The sequence below is a fragment of the Protomyctophum bolini genome (assembly GCF_963924005.1).
Source record: "Protomyctophum bolini genome assembly, chromosome: 17".
Taxonomy (NCBI): Eukaryota; Metazoa; Chordata; class Actinopteri; order Myctophiformes; family Myctophidae; genus Protomyctophum; species Protomyctophum bolini.
The window spans coordinates 40,679,957-40,695,664 of NC_137878.1; the positions used below are offsets into that span (position 1 = coordinate 40,679,957).

Genomic DNA, 15,708 nt, shown 5'->3' on the forward strand with positions numbered 1-15,708 from the left:
TTATTCCTAATTTGCATGTTGCAAGGAGTTGCAGCTGTTGTGGTTCGTCTCGTTGCCAAAGGAGTTGCAGCCGGTGTGGTTTTTGGGCCTAAAAACACTTGCATTTAAAACAAGTGGTAAAGTACTATACATCAGTCAGTCAGGTAGGTAGAGTGAAACCTCGTTGTATATATATATATATATCAGGTAGCGGTGTGCCAGCGTCGCACGGCGAAAAGAGCAGACCTTCTAGACGCTCACACGGTGCGTCGTGAGCTCGGCATCCTGTCCAGACTCCAGAGGGAGCGTTTTGATGAAAGCGTCGTATAAGTTCTCCTTGGCTTTAAACACGCAACAACAACCGGCTGCTCTCACAACAAATCACGTTTTAAACCAGAGCATCGCATGCTCTCAGCAGCAGTCTACTGACTTTGTACCGCGGCGCGAGACGTCATACAGTGTGACGTTTTGGAGAAATTCACTATAAGTAAAGGTCCCCACAATGAGTCTTAACCCATTCTGACCTGAGATCAGATTCATACGAGGTTTCCACTGGACACACACTGGTCTGATTATAACCCATTCTGACCTGAGATCAGATTCTAAAAATGTCAGTCGTTCTTTGATTTTTTTTCAAAAATAGCAGACCTACAAGCTCGTAGCGCGCCACTCGGTGGCGCGCTACGAGCTTGTAGATCTGCTATTTTTCAATAGCTAAAGCATAACATGATGCTAATACCAAAATGGGTTCCCGTTCAGAATGGGTTAAAGGACCACTTCACCACTTTTCAACCTATCTTCATATAATAGGTCCTCACTAATGATCATGGATAAAATGGCACGATGTTTTTCTACTCAGTCTGTGTCTCATATAGGAGGGCTGTGGGCAGTTCAGAAACTGTCCTCCAGTGACATCGTCATTAGGCAGATTTATTTTTTAAACAAGATTTCTTTACAAAAATATATTTCGATTTTCATTATCGTGAGAACGATATGGTTTCCATTTTCGCATTGCAACTTCTCAGGACTAGAAAGCCTGCAGTTTCTAATAGCTTGTATTCCCCATCGATGATGTCACTGGAAGACGGTTTCTGAACTGCCCACAGCCCTCCTATGAGACACAGACCGAGTAGAAATAAATTGCACCATTTTTTCATGATTATTAGTGAGGAGGACCTGTTAAATGAAGATAGGTTGAAAAGTGGTGAAGTGGTCCTTTAACCGACCACGTGGTCAGTTTGACAACACGCGGTCAGAACGCAGCCTACTGAGATCTCGGTAGGTCGTTAAGACATTAGACGAGAGACGGCAAACCGAGAGCATCCGATTCTCAGATTAAAACGTGGTTTTGTCCCTTTTCGATGCATCGATGGGCCTCTTCAAAGACGGTGGAGCTCTCTTCACAGTCACAACAACGACTTTGTGGTTGGTTTTCTTCAGAGACACAGACACCGAAGGCCTTTGGTGAATAAATGCTCGTGGATCAGCTATTTTCAAGGCACGACACTGGGGGGGCAACGCAACTACGGATAACATGGGTCTATAATGCACGTGAGAGTGTCCTTCTGGTACAGCGAAACAAACACTCTGCTCTGTGGCGCTGCCTCGGCGTCCTGTCTGGTGTCCTACGACAGCTCCTTCTGAATCCTGTAAATTAGAAGAACAACAACGACGACACCCGGCGACCGGCATTAGTTTATTTCAACACGACAGCAGCACCATCAGGGAAGCAGAACATTTCGCTCAACTGTGTTACGATCGGTGGGTCTTCATGCATTCTTTACGGGGTTTTTTTTTAATGTCGTAGTGCAACGTTACGGTCATCCATCTGGTTAGGTGGGGTCGAAGTGGTCCGAGGTACGTTCGTTCACGCCGGCAGCGACCAAGCGGCGGGCTACAAGTCATGTCGGTGGAACGCAGTGAAATGAGGCTGCGAGACAATTTGAGCCGACTGAAGCCCAGCGACGCGGCAACGCCTGGAAAATAGAACGGTGGCGTATCGGAGCGTCAGGCGAGGACGTGAACGCGCGTCGGACGCCGCCGGTGTGCGATTATAGGTTCATTGAAAATAACGGAGGCGGCTGTTTTGACGCGCGGCGTTCACAGACGGTGTGTGTGTAGCCCTTTACACTCTCTCTCCTTCCCTATTCCTGCTCCAACCTGCTGTTAACCAGTCCTCTGTGATGTATAAACCCAGCCTTTTCATTTGTATAAACCAGGGATGTCACAAACTCAAAATACACAGTGGGCCAAAAATTTAAGAAATTGGTAGAAGTCGAGGGGCCGGACTGTGTTTCAACACACGGGGCACCGCGGTCAGGAGGACGTCCCATAGGTCAGGAGGACGTCCCATAGGTCAGGAGGACGTCCCATAGGTCAGGAGGACGTCCCATAGGTCAGGAGGACGTCCCATAGGTCAGGAGGACGTCCCAGGCAAACGGCAAAACCGTAAATGCATTTAAAACTGAAAATGCATTATTATTATTATTATTATTATTAATCTCAGTTTCCTGGTCTATTATCCTCACAAAGCACTGCTTTCATAGTAGCTTTACCTTTAAGTGTACATACACATATACATATACAGTAACAGCGGGACAGACAGACAGACAGACAGACATGATCTGCAGGGTCTCAGCTGCGTTCGCTTCCCGCGTTTGCGCGTCTTACTGGTATAGTAGCCGAGGGTTGAGAACCACTGATATGGTAGCCGAGGGTCCACCCATGCTTTCTATGGCATAGGCAATCTAGAGGCAGCTGCGCAACATGAGATTCATAAGCAATATTACACGAGAGGGTGTGGGTTAACGTGATTATTGCCACGACAGGGATGCGGTCAGGAACGAGACGAAGTCGAGTTCCGCAGGCCTCGCTGAGGTGGCAATAATCACGTTAAACCACACCCTCGAGTGTAATATATTGCAATTCTACCACAGTTACCCTTAAAACTAAGAAAATCGCTGAAAGAATATATTTTTTTTAATTTAATGACAGATGTAGTCACTATACGACCACAAATGTCCCAAGAAACTAGCTATAGCCTAGCCACCCAGTCTGCTATAGCGCTCTGGGAGAACAGAGCGGCTGAATTCTTTGTTTTGATTATAGGTGGTGAACGGTGCTGGTTTATTTAACCCACCGGCTAGAAGGCTGTTTCAACCTATCAGATTGCTTCATCGAAACGACCTGTGGTAGAATATTAAATAATTGGAGCGACAGAGAGAGAGAGAGAGAGAGAGCAGTGTGTGTGCGTCAATTTAACAAAAAATCCGCTCACGTAAATACGCTTGCGTTGTCGTCACACCGCGACTTCTCCTCCGCGCAAAAAACGCAGGTCTCATTGAAAAATTAACTATAGGCGCGTTTTATCGCTATTGCAAGGCCCTTAACCCATTCTGACCTGAGATCAGATTCTAAAAACGTCTTCTACATCCTGACAGTTTTCCATTCTGACCTGAGATCAGATTCTAAAAACGTCTTCTACATCCTGACAGTTTTCCATTCTGACCTGAGATCAGATTCTAAAAACGTCTTCTACATCCTGACAGTTTTCCATTCTGACCTGAGATCAGATTCTAAAAACGTCTTCTACATCCTGACAGTTTTCCATTCTGACCTGAGATCAGATTCTAAAAACGTCTTCTACATCCTGACAGTTTTCCATTCTGACCTGAGATCAGATTCTAAAAACGTCTTCTACATCCTGACAGTTTTCCATTCTGACAAGAGATCAGATTCTAAAAAAAACGTCTTCTACATCCTGACAGTTTTCCATTCTGACCTGAGATCAGATTCTAAAAACGTCTTCTACATCCTGACAGTTTTCCATTCTGACCTGAGATCAGATTCTAAAAAAAACGTCTTCTACATCCTGACAGTTTTCCATTCTGACCTGAGATCAGATTCTAAAAAAAACGTCTTCTACATCCTGACAGTTTTCCATTCTGACCTGAGATCAGATTCTAAAAAATGTCTTCTACATCCTGACAGTTTTCCATTCTGACCTGAGATCAGATTCTAAAAAATGTCTTCTACATCCTGACAGTTTTCTGGAAAAAAAAGCTATGTTTCTAATGTCAGTCGTTCTTCGATTTTTCGAGCTTCTAGATCTGCTGTTTTTTCAACAGCTAAAGCATAGCATATAATGCTAACACCAAAAGGGGTTTTCCCGTGTGGGTTAACACACACACACACACATGGGCTCGGGGGCCACGTGCGCTACGTACCTCTCCAGATACTCGTGCACGTTGTCGTGGCCGTTGAAGCGCGCCAGGCCCACCAGGATGCCCGTGGCACAGCGGCCCTCCTTCTTACGACACAGGCTGCAGTTACAAACGTTGCGGCAGATAGGACACGCCCACTCCTACAGAGAGAGAGAGAGAGAGACATCAACACAACATGATCAGATAGGACACGCCCACTCCTACAGAGAGAGAGAGAGAGAGAGACATCAACACAACATGATCAGATAGGACACGCCCACTCCTACACAGAGAGAGAGAGAGAGAGAGAGAGAGATGAGATCACCACTCTCATTTTGTTGAGGCCGTTTCTGAACAGAAAGTCCGTTTCACTTGTAAACAAGCTACGATGGATGAGCTGTCAAAGTGCTAGTCGCTAAACGTTTCCCTGCCCCCAGGGGGCAGGTGGGGCAACCCAACGTTTCCCTGCCCCCAGGGGGCAGGTGGGGCAACCCAACATTTCCCTGCCAGGGAGCAGGTGGGGCAACCCAACATTTCCCTGCCCCCAGGGGGCAGGTGGGGCAACCCAACGTTTCCCTGCCAGGGGGCAGGTGGGGCAACCCAACGTTTCCCTGCCAGGGGGCAGGTGGGGCAACCCAACGTTTCCCTGCCAGGGGGCAGGTGGGGCAACCCAACGTTTCCCTGCCAAGGGGGCAGGTGGGGCAACCCAACGTTTCCCTGCCCCCAGGGGGCAGGTGGGGCAACCCAACGTTTCCCTACCCCCAGGGGGCAGGTGGGGCAACCCAACATTTCCCTGCCAGGGGGCAGGTGGGGCAACCCAACATTTCCCTGCCAGGGGGCAGGTGGGGCAACCCAACGTTTCCCTGCCCCCAGGGGGCAGGTGGGGCAACCCAACGTTTCCCTGCCAGGGGGCAGGTGGGGCAATGGGGCAATGGCTGCACCATTCATGCAAAAAATTGAGTAATGAGATCTCATATAGATGAATCTAGATCACGATCTTTTATTTATGTGTTCACTGTGCAGCCCTTGGTGTCAACGCAATACGGTTATTTTTTTGTAAAAATCTGACATTTACGGTGAGACACAATACTGTATGATTAGGCTTTACAGACAGCGGCGCTCAGATGGCCTGTGTCGTGTGCGTGTGTGTCCGAGTGTGTGCGTGTGTGCGTGTGTGCGTGCGTGCGTGTGTGCGTGCGTGCGTTTCTCCACTGACCGCGTCCAGCAGCACGGTGCCCACGTCCTCTCCGTAGCGGTTCTTCAGGCACGGCCCACAGAACTGACCTTTGCCCCCCGAGCAGAACCCGCTGCGACACACCGTCTTGGTGTCCAGAGTCTTCTGTCTGCACTGGTGGCACGAGCTGCCCTGAAACACACACACACACACACACACACACAGGTTAAAAAAGGCTGCATTCAGCTTCCCATAAAACGCGTAACCCGCTTTTCTTTTTTTAAATATATTTTTTATCCCACGATTTTGTAACCCATTTTTCACCCCTGTGTCAATTAGGGGTGCAACGGTTTTCAACCGAAAACCGAACCGTTCGGTTCCACATACACGGTTCAATGCGCTCTAATGAACCGCGCTATTTCGGTTTGCATTAATTCATTTATTACAGCTGCGAAGAATGTATTTCTCGGTCACACACTGGCCTACTTAGAAGTCTAGCACTCTATCGGTCACACACCGTCCTACTAAGAAGTCTAGCACTCTTTCGGTCACAGAAGTGTAGCACTCTGTCGGCACACACACACACACACACACACACACACACACACACACACACACACAGAGACGGCATGATGAGGAGAATCCAGCACTCGTCTTTAAACGTCGTTCTTGGAATAATTATTGATCGTCATACACAGAGACACACACAGCGGAGTAACCTCGCGCCAACAGGCTTCTAAGCACGGTCGTTGTAAGTTTGTTCAGATCTGATTCTGCATCTGCACTCGCTGTTTGAGTGCTAATTAAGAGGGAGAGTGAGAGCAAAAACAACCCGCAGCAGGACATTCATTCCGTCAGAAAAGTACCAACAAAATACTCCCATGTCCAATCCATGACTGTAGATAGAAGCCCTTCTTCTAAAATATAAGCATAATATCCTTAAATCCTCATGTAGACTTATTGTAAACTTTTGTAGGCTATTTTTCTGAGACACGACTCACTGTGAATGACTCCCCTCCCAGGAGGCACTCTCCTCTCCTCTTTCCTGCATGTGCTTAATGCCCCGTGTGAGCGCATAGGTGCATTTATTTCCCCTTGAAAATAATGATGAGGCACATTAAAATAGCAATATACGGTTTTTTTTCCCCCTTTAAAATAATGAAAAGGCAGAAATGCCTAATAAAATAATATATGCTAAAAAAAGAGAAGAAAAGAAAATGCTATAAATAAACTTTTTTGAGTGGTGCAAGCCACTCCACTGCCTGGCTGGCTGGCTGGGTATGAGCATGAAAACAGCATGGTTGTTTTTCACCACCTGTGCACAACCTAACACACACACGCACATTATTAACTGTATATATGATGATTTCGTGTGTGCCAGTACAGTGACACTATAGTACAGTACAGTACAGTACAGTAGAGGGTACAGAAGGGCGCGTTCCTGGGGGTCACTTCACAAGGGGGTCATTTTTTTTACTGTACCGAAACCGTGGCCCCCATACGGAGGTTCGAACCGAACCGTGGTCTAACTGAACCGTTGCACCCCTGTGTCAATCATCTAATGTGACCCTGGGCTCTACACACCCTCCACCAACCTAGTCCCCATATATGGGGGACAAGGGGAGACCAACCTAGTCCCCATATATGGGGGACAAGGGGAGACCAACCTAGTCCCCATATATGGGGGACAAGGGGAGACCAACCTGGTCCCCATATATGGGGGACAAGGGGAGACCAACCTAGTCCCCATATATGGGGGACACTTTATTTTCACTTTTTCAATTTTTCAATTTTCAATTTTGGCAAATTATTTTGGGAGGCAAATTATTTTGGCAAATTATTTTGGGAGGCAAATTATTTTGGGAGTCAAATTATTTTGGGAGTCAAATTATTTTGGCAAATTATTTTGGGAGGCAAATTATTTTGGGAGGCAAATTATTTTGGCAAATTATTTTGGGAGTCAAATTATTTTGGGAGGCAAATTATTTTGGGAGTCAAATTATTTTGGGAGGCAAATTATTTTGGCAAATTATTTTGGGAGGCAAATTATTTTGGGAGGCAAATTATTTTGGGAGGCAAATTATTTTGGCAAATTATTTTGGGAGGCAAATTATTTTGGGAGGCAAATTATTTTGGCAAATTATTTTGGGAGTCAAATTATTTTGGGAGTCAAATTATTTTGGCAGGCAAATTATTTTGGCAAATTATTTTGGGAGGCAAATTATTTTGGCAAATTATTTTGGGAGGCAAATTATTTTGGGAGGCAAATTATTTTGGGAGGCAAATTATTTTGGGAGGCAAATTATTTTGGTAAATTATTTTGGGAGGCAAATTATTTTGGGAGGCAAATTATTACGCAGCTTTTAATTTTGAATTACGCGGCTTTTAATTTTCAATTACGCGACTTTAATTTTCAATTACGCGACTTTCATTTTCAATTACGCGACTTCAATTTTTCAATTTTGGCAAATTATTTTGGGAGGCAAATTATTTTGGCAAATTATTTTGGGAGGCAAATTATTTTGGCAAATTATTTTGGGAGTCAAATTATTTTGGGAGTCAAATTATTTTGGGAGTCAAATTATTTTGGCAAATTATTTTGGGAGGCAAATTATTTTGGGAGGCAAATTATTTTGGGAGCTTTTAATTTTGAATTACGCTGCTTTTCATTTTGAATTACGCTGCTTTTCATTTTGAATTACGCGGCTTTTCATTTTGAATTACGCGGCTTTTCATTTTGAATTACGCGGCTTTTAATTTTGAATTACGCGGCTTTTAATTTTCAATTACGCGACTTTAATTTTCAATTACGCGACTTTAATTTTCAATTACGCGACATCAATTTTTCAATTTTGGCAAATTATTTTGGGAGGCAAATTATTTTGGCAAATTATTTTGGCAAATTATTTTGGGAGTCAAATTATTTTGGGAGTCAAATTATTTTGGGAGGCAAATTATTTTGGCAGGCAAATTATTTTGGCAAATTATTTTGGGAGGCAAATTATTTTGGGAGGCAAATTATTTTGGGAGGCAAATTATTTTGGGAGCTTTTAATTTTGAATTACGCTGCTTTTCATTTTGAATTACGCTGCTTTTCATTTTGAATTACGCGGCTTTTCATTTTGAATTACGCGGCTTTTCATTTTGAATTACGCGGCTTTTCATTTTGAATTACGCGGCTTTTAATTTTCAATTACGCGACTTTAATTTTCAATTACGCGACTTTAATTTTCAATTACGCGACTTCAATTTTTCAATTTTGGCAAATTATTTTGGGAGGCAAATTATTTTGGCAAATTTTTTTGGGAGTCAAATTATTTTGGGAGTCAAATTATTTTGGGAGGCAAATTATTTTGGCAAATTATTTTGGGAGGCAAATTATTTTGGGAGGCAAATTATTTTGGCAGGCAAATTATTTTGGCAAATTATTTTGGGAGGCAAATTATTTTGGGAGGCAAATTATTTTGGGAGGCAAATTATTTTGGGAGGCAAATTATTTTGGCAAATTATTTTGGGAGGCAAATTATTTTGGCAAATTATTTTGGCAGGCAAATTATTTTGGCAAATTATTTTGGGAGGCAAATTATTTTGGGAGGCAAATTATTTTGGGAGGCAAATTATTTTGGCAAATTATTTTGGGAGGCAAATTATTTTGGGAGGCAAATTATTTTGGCAAATTATTTTGGGAGGCAAATTATTTTGGCAATTTTTTTTTTTTAAATGTGTACGTCTTCTCTTATGGGGTCCCTGGCATATCTTTTCAAATGGGGGACACTGGGGAGGCACTCGGGGAGGCACTCGGGGGGACACTGTCTAAATGTATACGTCTAAATGTAGACGTCTAAATGTATACAGACGTCTAAATGTAGACGTCTAAATGTAGACGTCTAAATGTGTACGTCTTCTCTTATGGGGTCCCTGGCATATCTTTTGTACGTCTTCTCTTATGGGGTCCCTGGCATATCTTTTCAAATGGGGGTCCACAGGCTAAGTAGTGTCAATTCGATTCGATTTTCCGATTTTCGCATTTCACTTTTTCGATTTTCGATTTTTCGATTTTCAATTTTTCGATTTTCAATTTTTCTATTTTTACATTTCACATTTCACATTTCAAATTTCACATTTCACTTTTCACTTTTTTGATTTTCGATTTTCCGATTTTCAATTTTCCGATTTTCACATTTCTCTTTTTCGATTTTCGGTTTTCGATTTTTCGATTTACGATTTTCACATTTCACTTTTTCGATTTTCGATTTTTAAATTTTCCGATTTTCAATTTTCAATTTTCATTTTTTCAATTTTTCAATTTTGGCAAATTATTTTGGGAGGCAAATTATTTTGGGAGTCAAATTATTTTGGGAGTCAAATTATTTTGGCAAATTATTTTCGGAGGCAAATTATTTTGGGAGGCAAATTATTTTGGCAAATTTTTTTGGGAGTCAAATTATTTTGGGAGGCAAATTATTTTGGGAGGCAAATTATTTTGGCAAATTATTTTGGGAGGCAAATTATTTTGGGAGGCAAATTATTTTGGCAGGAAAATTATTTTGGCAAATTATTTTGGGAGGCAAATTATTTTGGCAAATTATTTTGGGAGGCAAATTATTTTGGGAGGCAAATTATTTTGGCAAATTATTTTGGGAGTCAAATTATTTTGGCAGGCAAATTATTTTGGCAAATTATTTTGGGAGGCAAATTATTTTGGGAGGCAAATTATTTTGGGAGGCAAATTATTTTGGCAAATTATTTTGGGAGGCAAATTATTTTGGTAAATTATTTTGGGAGGCAAATTATTTTGGGAGGCAAATTATTACGCGGCTTTTAATTTTGAATTACGCGGCTTTTAATTTTCAATTACGCGACTTTAATTTTCAATTACGCGACTTTAATTTTCAATTACGCGACTTTCATTTTCAATTACGCGACTTCAATTTTTCAATTTTGGCAAATTATTTTGGGAGGCAAATTATTTTGGCAAATTATTTTGGGAGGCAAATTATTTTGGGAGTCAAATTATTTTGGGAGTCAAATTATTTTGGCAAATTATTTTGGGAGGCAAATTATTTTGGGAGGCAAATTATTTTGGGAGCTTTTAATTTTGAATTACGCTGCTTTTCATTTTGAATTACGCAGCTTTTCATTTTGAATTACGCTGCTTTTAATTTTCAATTACGCGACTTCAATTTTTCAATTTTGGCAAATTATTTTGGGAGGCAAATTATTTTGGCAAATTATTTTGGGAGGCAAATTATTTTGGGAGTCAAATTATTTTGGGAGGCAAATTATTTTGGCAAATTATTTTGGGAGGCAAATTATTTTGGGAGGCAAATTATTTTGGCAAATTATTTTGGGAGGCAAATTATTTTGGGAGGCAAATTATTTTGGCAAATTATTTTGGGAGGCAAATTATTTTGGCAAATTATTTTGGGAGGCAAATTATTTTGGCAAATTATTTTGGGAGGCAAATTATTTTGGCAAATTATTTTGGGAGGCAAATTATTTTGGGAGGCAAATTATTTTGGCAAATTATTTTGGGAGGCAAATTATTTTGGCAAATTATTTTGGGAGGCAAATTATTTTGGGAGGCAAATTATTTTGGCAAATTATTTTGGGAGTCAAATTATTTTGGCAGGCAAATTATTTTGGCAAATTATTTTGGGAGGCAAATTATTTTGGGAGGCAAATTATTTTGGGAGGCAAATTATTTTGGCAAATTATTTTGGGAGGCAAATTATTTTGGTAAATTATTTTGGGAGGCAAATTATTTTGGGAGGCAAATTATTACGCGGCTTTTAATTTTCAATTACGCGACTTTAATTTTCAATTACGCGACTTTAATTTTCAATTACGCGACTTTCATTTTCAATTACGCGACTTCAATTTTTCAATTTTGGCAAATTATTTTGGGAGGCAAATTATTTTGGCAAATTATTTTGGGAGGCAAATTATTTTGGGAGTCAAATTATTTTGGGAGTCAAATTATTTTGGGAGTCAAATTATTTTGGCAAATTATTTTGGGAGGCAAATTATTTTGGGAGGCAAATTATTTTGGGAGCTTTTAATTTTGAATTACGCTGCTTTTCATTTTGAATTACGCAGCTTTTCATTTTGAATTACGCGGCTTTTCATTTTGAATTACGCTGCTTTTAATTTTCAATTACGCGACTTCAATTTTTCAATTTTGGCAAATTATTTTGGGAGGCAAATTATTTTGGCAAATTATTTTGGGAGGCAAATTATTTTGGGAGTCAAATTATTTTGGGAGGCAAATTATTTTGGCAAATTATTTTGGGAGGCAAATTATTTTGGGAGGCAAATTATTTTGGCAAATTATTTTGGGAGGCAAATTATTTTGGGAGGCAAATTATTTTGGGAGGCAAATTATTTTGGCAAATTATTTTGGGAGGCAAATTATTTTGGCAAATTATTTTGGGAGGCAAATTATTTTGGCAAATTATTTTGGGAGGCAAATTATTTTGGCAAATTATTTTGGCAAATTATTTTGGCAAATTATTTTTTTTAAATGTGTACGTCTTCTCTTATGGCATATCTTTTCAAATGGGGGACACTGGGGAAAATTATTATTTTGGGAGTCAAATTATTTTGGGAGTCAAATTATTTTGGGAGCTTTTAATTTTGAATTACGCTGCTTTTCATTTTGAATTACGCGGCTTTTCATTTTGAATTACGCGGCTTTTCATTTTGAATTACGCGGCTTTTAATTTTGAATTACGCGACTTTAATTTTCAATTACGCGACTTCAATTTTTCAATTTTGGCAAATTATTTTGGGAGGCAAATTACTTTGGCAAATTATTTTGGGAGGCAAATTATTTTGGGAGGCAAATTATTTTGGGAGGCAAATTATTTTGGCAGGCAAATTATTTTGGCAAATTATTTTGGGAGGCAAATTATTTTGGGAGGCAAATTATTTTGGGAGCTTTTAATTTTGAATTACGCTGCTTTTAATTTTGAATTACGCTGCTTTTCATTTTGAATTACGCGGCTTTTCATTTTGAATTACGCGGCTTTTCATTTTGAATTACGCGGCTTTTAATTTTGAATTACGCGGCTTTTAATTTTCAATTACGCGACTTTAGTTTTCAATTACGCGACTTCAATTTTTCAATTTTGGCAAATTATTTTGGGAGGCAAATTATTTTGGCAAATTATTTTGGGAGGCAAATTATTTTGGCAAATTATTTTGGCAAATTTTTTTGGGAGTCAAATTATTTTGGGAGGCAAATTATTTTGGGAGTCAAATTATTTTGGGAGTCAAATTATTTTGGGAGGCAAATTATTTTGGCAAATTATTTTGGGAGGCAAATTATTTTGGGAGGCAAATTATTTTGGGAGGCAAATTATTTTGGGAGGCAAATTATTTTGGCAAATTATTTTGGGAGGCAAATTATTTTGGGAGGCAAATTATTTTGGCAAATTATTTTGGGAGGCAAATTATTTTGGGAGTCAAATTATTTTGGGAGGCAAATTATTTTGGGAGGCAAATTATTTTGGCAAATTATTTTGGGAGGCAAATTATTTTGGGAGTCAAATTATTTTGGGAGTTAAATTATTTTGGGAGGCAAATTATTTTGGCAAATTATTTTGGGAGGCAAATTATTTTGGGAGGCAAATTATTTTGGGAGGCAGAGTATTTTGGCAGGCAAATTATTTTGGCAAATTATTTTGGGAGGCAAATTATTTTGGGAGGCAAATTATTTTGGCAAATTATTTTGGGAGGCAAATTATTTTGGGAGGCAAATTATTTTGGGAGGCAAATTATTTTGGCAAATTATTTTGGGAGGCAAATTATTTTGGCAAATTATTTTTTTTAAATGTGTACGTCTTCTCTTATGGGGTCCCTGGCATATCTTTTCAAATGGGGGACACTGGGGAGGCACTCGGGGAGGCACTCGGGGGGACACTGTCTAAATGTATACGTCTAAATGTAGACGTCTAAATGTATACAGACGTCTAAATGTAGACGTCTAAATGTAGACGTCTAAATGTGTACGTCTTCTCTTATGGGGTCCCTGGCATATCTTTTGTACGTCTTCTCTTATGGGGTCCCTGGCATATCTTTTCAAATGGGGGTCCACAGGCTAAGTAGTGTCAATTCGATTCTCCGATTTTCGCATTTCACTTTTTCGATTTTCGATTTTTCGATTTTCAATTTTTCGATTTTCAATTTTTCTATTTTTACATTTCACATTTCACATTTCACATTTCACTTTTCACTTTTTCGATTTTCGATTTTCCGATTTTCAATTTTCCGATTTTCCGATTTTCACATTTCTCTTTTTCGATTTTCGGTTTTCGATTTTTCGATTTACGATTTTCACATTTCACTTTTTCGATTTTCGATTTTTAAATTTTCCGATTTTCAATTTTAAATTTTCATTTTTTAAATTTTTCAATTTTGGCAAATTATTTTGGGAGGCAAATTATTTTGGGAGTCAAATTATTTTGGGAGTCAAATTATTTTGGCAAATTATTTTGGGAGGCAAATTATTTTGGGAGGCAAATTATTTTGGCAAATTTTTTTGGGAGTCAAATTATTTTGGGAGTCAAATTATTTTGGGAGGCAAATTATTTTGGGAGGCAAATTATTTTGGCAAATTATTTTGGGAGGCAAATTATTTTGGGAGGCAAATTATTTTGGCAGGCAAATTATTTTGGCAAATTATTTTGGGAGGCAAATTATTTTGGAAAATTATTTTGGCAAATTATTTTGGGAGGCAAATTATTTTGGCAAATTATTTTGGGAGGCAAATTATTTTGGCAAATTATTTTGGGAGTCAAATTATTTTGGCAGGCAAATTATTTTGGCAAATTATTTTGGGAGGCAAATTATTTTGGGAGGCAAATTATTTTGGGAGGCAAATTATTTTGGCAAATTATTTTGGGAGGCAAATTATTTTGGTAAATTATTTTGGGAGGCAAATTATTACGCGGCTTTTAATTTTGAATTACGCGGCTTTTAATTTTCAATTACGCGACTTTAATTTTCAATTACGCGACTTCAATTTTTCAATTTTGGCAAATTATTTTGGGAGGCAAATTATTTTGGCAAATTATTTTGGGAGGCAAATTATTTTGGGAGTCAAATTATTTTGGGAGTCAAATTATTTTGGCAAATTATTTTGGCAGGCAAATTATTTTGGCAAATTATTTTGGGAGGCAAATTATTTTGGGAGGCAAATTATTTTGGGAGGCAAATTATTTTGGGAGCTTTTAATTTTGAATTACGCTGCTTTTCATTTTGAATTACGCTGCTTTTCATTTTGAATTACGCGGCTTTTCATTTTGAATTACGCGGCTTTTCATTTTGAATTACGCGGCTTTTAATTTTGAATTACGCGGCTTTTAATTTTCAATTACGCGACTTTAATTTTCAATTACGCGACTTTAATTTTCAATTACGCGACTTCAATTTTTCAATTTTGGCAAATTATTTTGGGAGGCAAATTATTTTGGCAAATTATTTTGGGAGGCAAATTATTTTGGGAGGCAAATTATTTTGGCAAATTATTTTGGGAGGCAAATTATTTTGGCAAATTTTTTTGGGAGTCAAATTATTTTGGGAGTCAAATTATTTTGGGAGTCAAATTATTTTGGGAGGCAAATTATTTTGGCAAATTATTTTGGGAGGCAAATTATTTTGGCAAATTATTTTGGGAGGCAAATTATTTTGGCAAATTATTTTGGGAGGCAAATTATTTTGGGAGGCAAATTATTTTGGCAAATTATTTTGGGAGTCAAATTATTTTGGGAGTCAAATTATTTTGGCAGGCAAATTATTTTGGGAGTCAAATTATTTTGGGAGGCAAATTATTTTGGCAGGCAAATTATTTTGGGAGGCAAATTATTTTGGCAGATTATTTTGGGAGGCAAATTATTTTGGTAAATTATTTTGGGAGGCAAATTATTTTGGGAGGCAAATTATTTTGGGAGGCAAATTATTACGCGGCTTTTAATTTTGAATTACGCGGCTTTTAATATTCAATTACGCGACTTTAATTTTCAATTACGCGACTTTAATTTTCAATTACGCGACTTCAATTTTTCAATTTTGGCAAATTATTTTGGGAGGCAAATTATTTTGGCAAATTATTTTGGGAGGCAAATTATTTTGGCAAATTATTTTGGGAGTCAAATTATTTTGGGAGTCAAATTATTTTGGGAGGCAAATTATTTTGGCAAATTATTTTGGGAGGCAAATTATTTTGGGAGGCAAATTATTTTGGCAGGCAAATTATTTTGGCAAATTATTTTGGGAGGCAAATTATTTTGGGAGGCAAATTATTTTGGGAGCTTTTAATTTTGAATTACGCTGCTTTTCATTTTGAATTAC

At 38.8% G+C, this 15,708-nt stretch overlaps 1 protein-coding gene across 1 annotated transcript in view; it reads right to left on the bottom strand.

Annotated features, from left to right (window-relative positions):
• Positions 1-1,543: 1,543 nt before the first annotated feature.
• cdca7b (cell division cycle associated 7b) overlaps positions 1,544-15,708 on the bottom strand; it is a gene marked incomplete at its 5' end in the record, with an annotated part of 80,818 nt that continues 66,653 nt past the window's right edge. Inside the window, 3 exons of the mRNA XM_080787275.1 lie at positions 1,544-1,626; positions 4,206-4,342; positions 5,398-5,547. Of these exons, the coding sequence (XP_080643401.1) occupies positions 1,605-1,626; positions 4,206-4,342; positions 5,398-5,547 (309 nt within the window). The 3' untranslated portion in view covers positions 1,544-1,604. The remainder of the gene's footprint in view (positions 1,627-4,205; positions 4,343-5,397; positions 5,548-15,708) is intronic.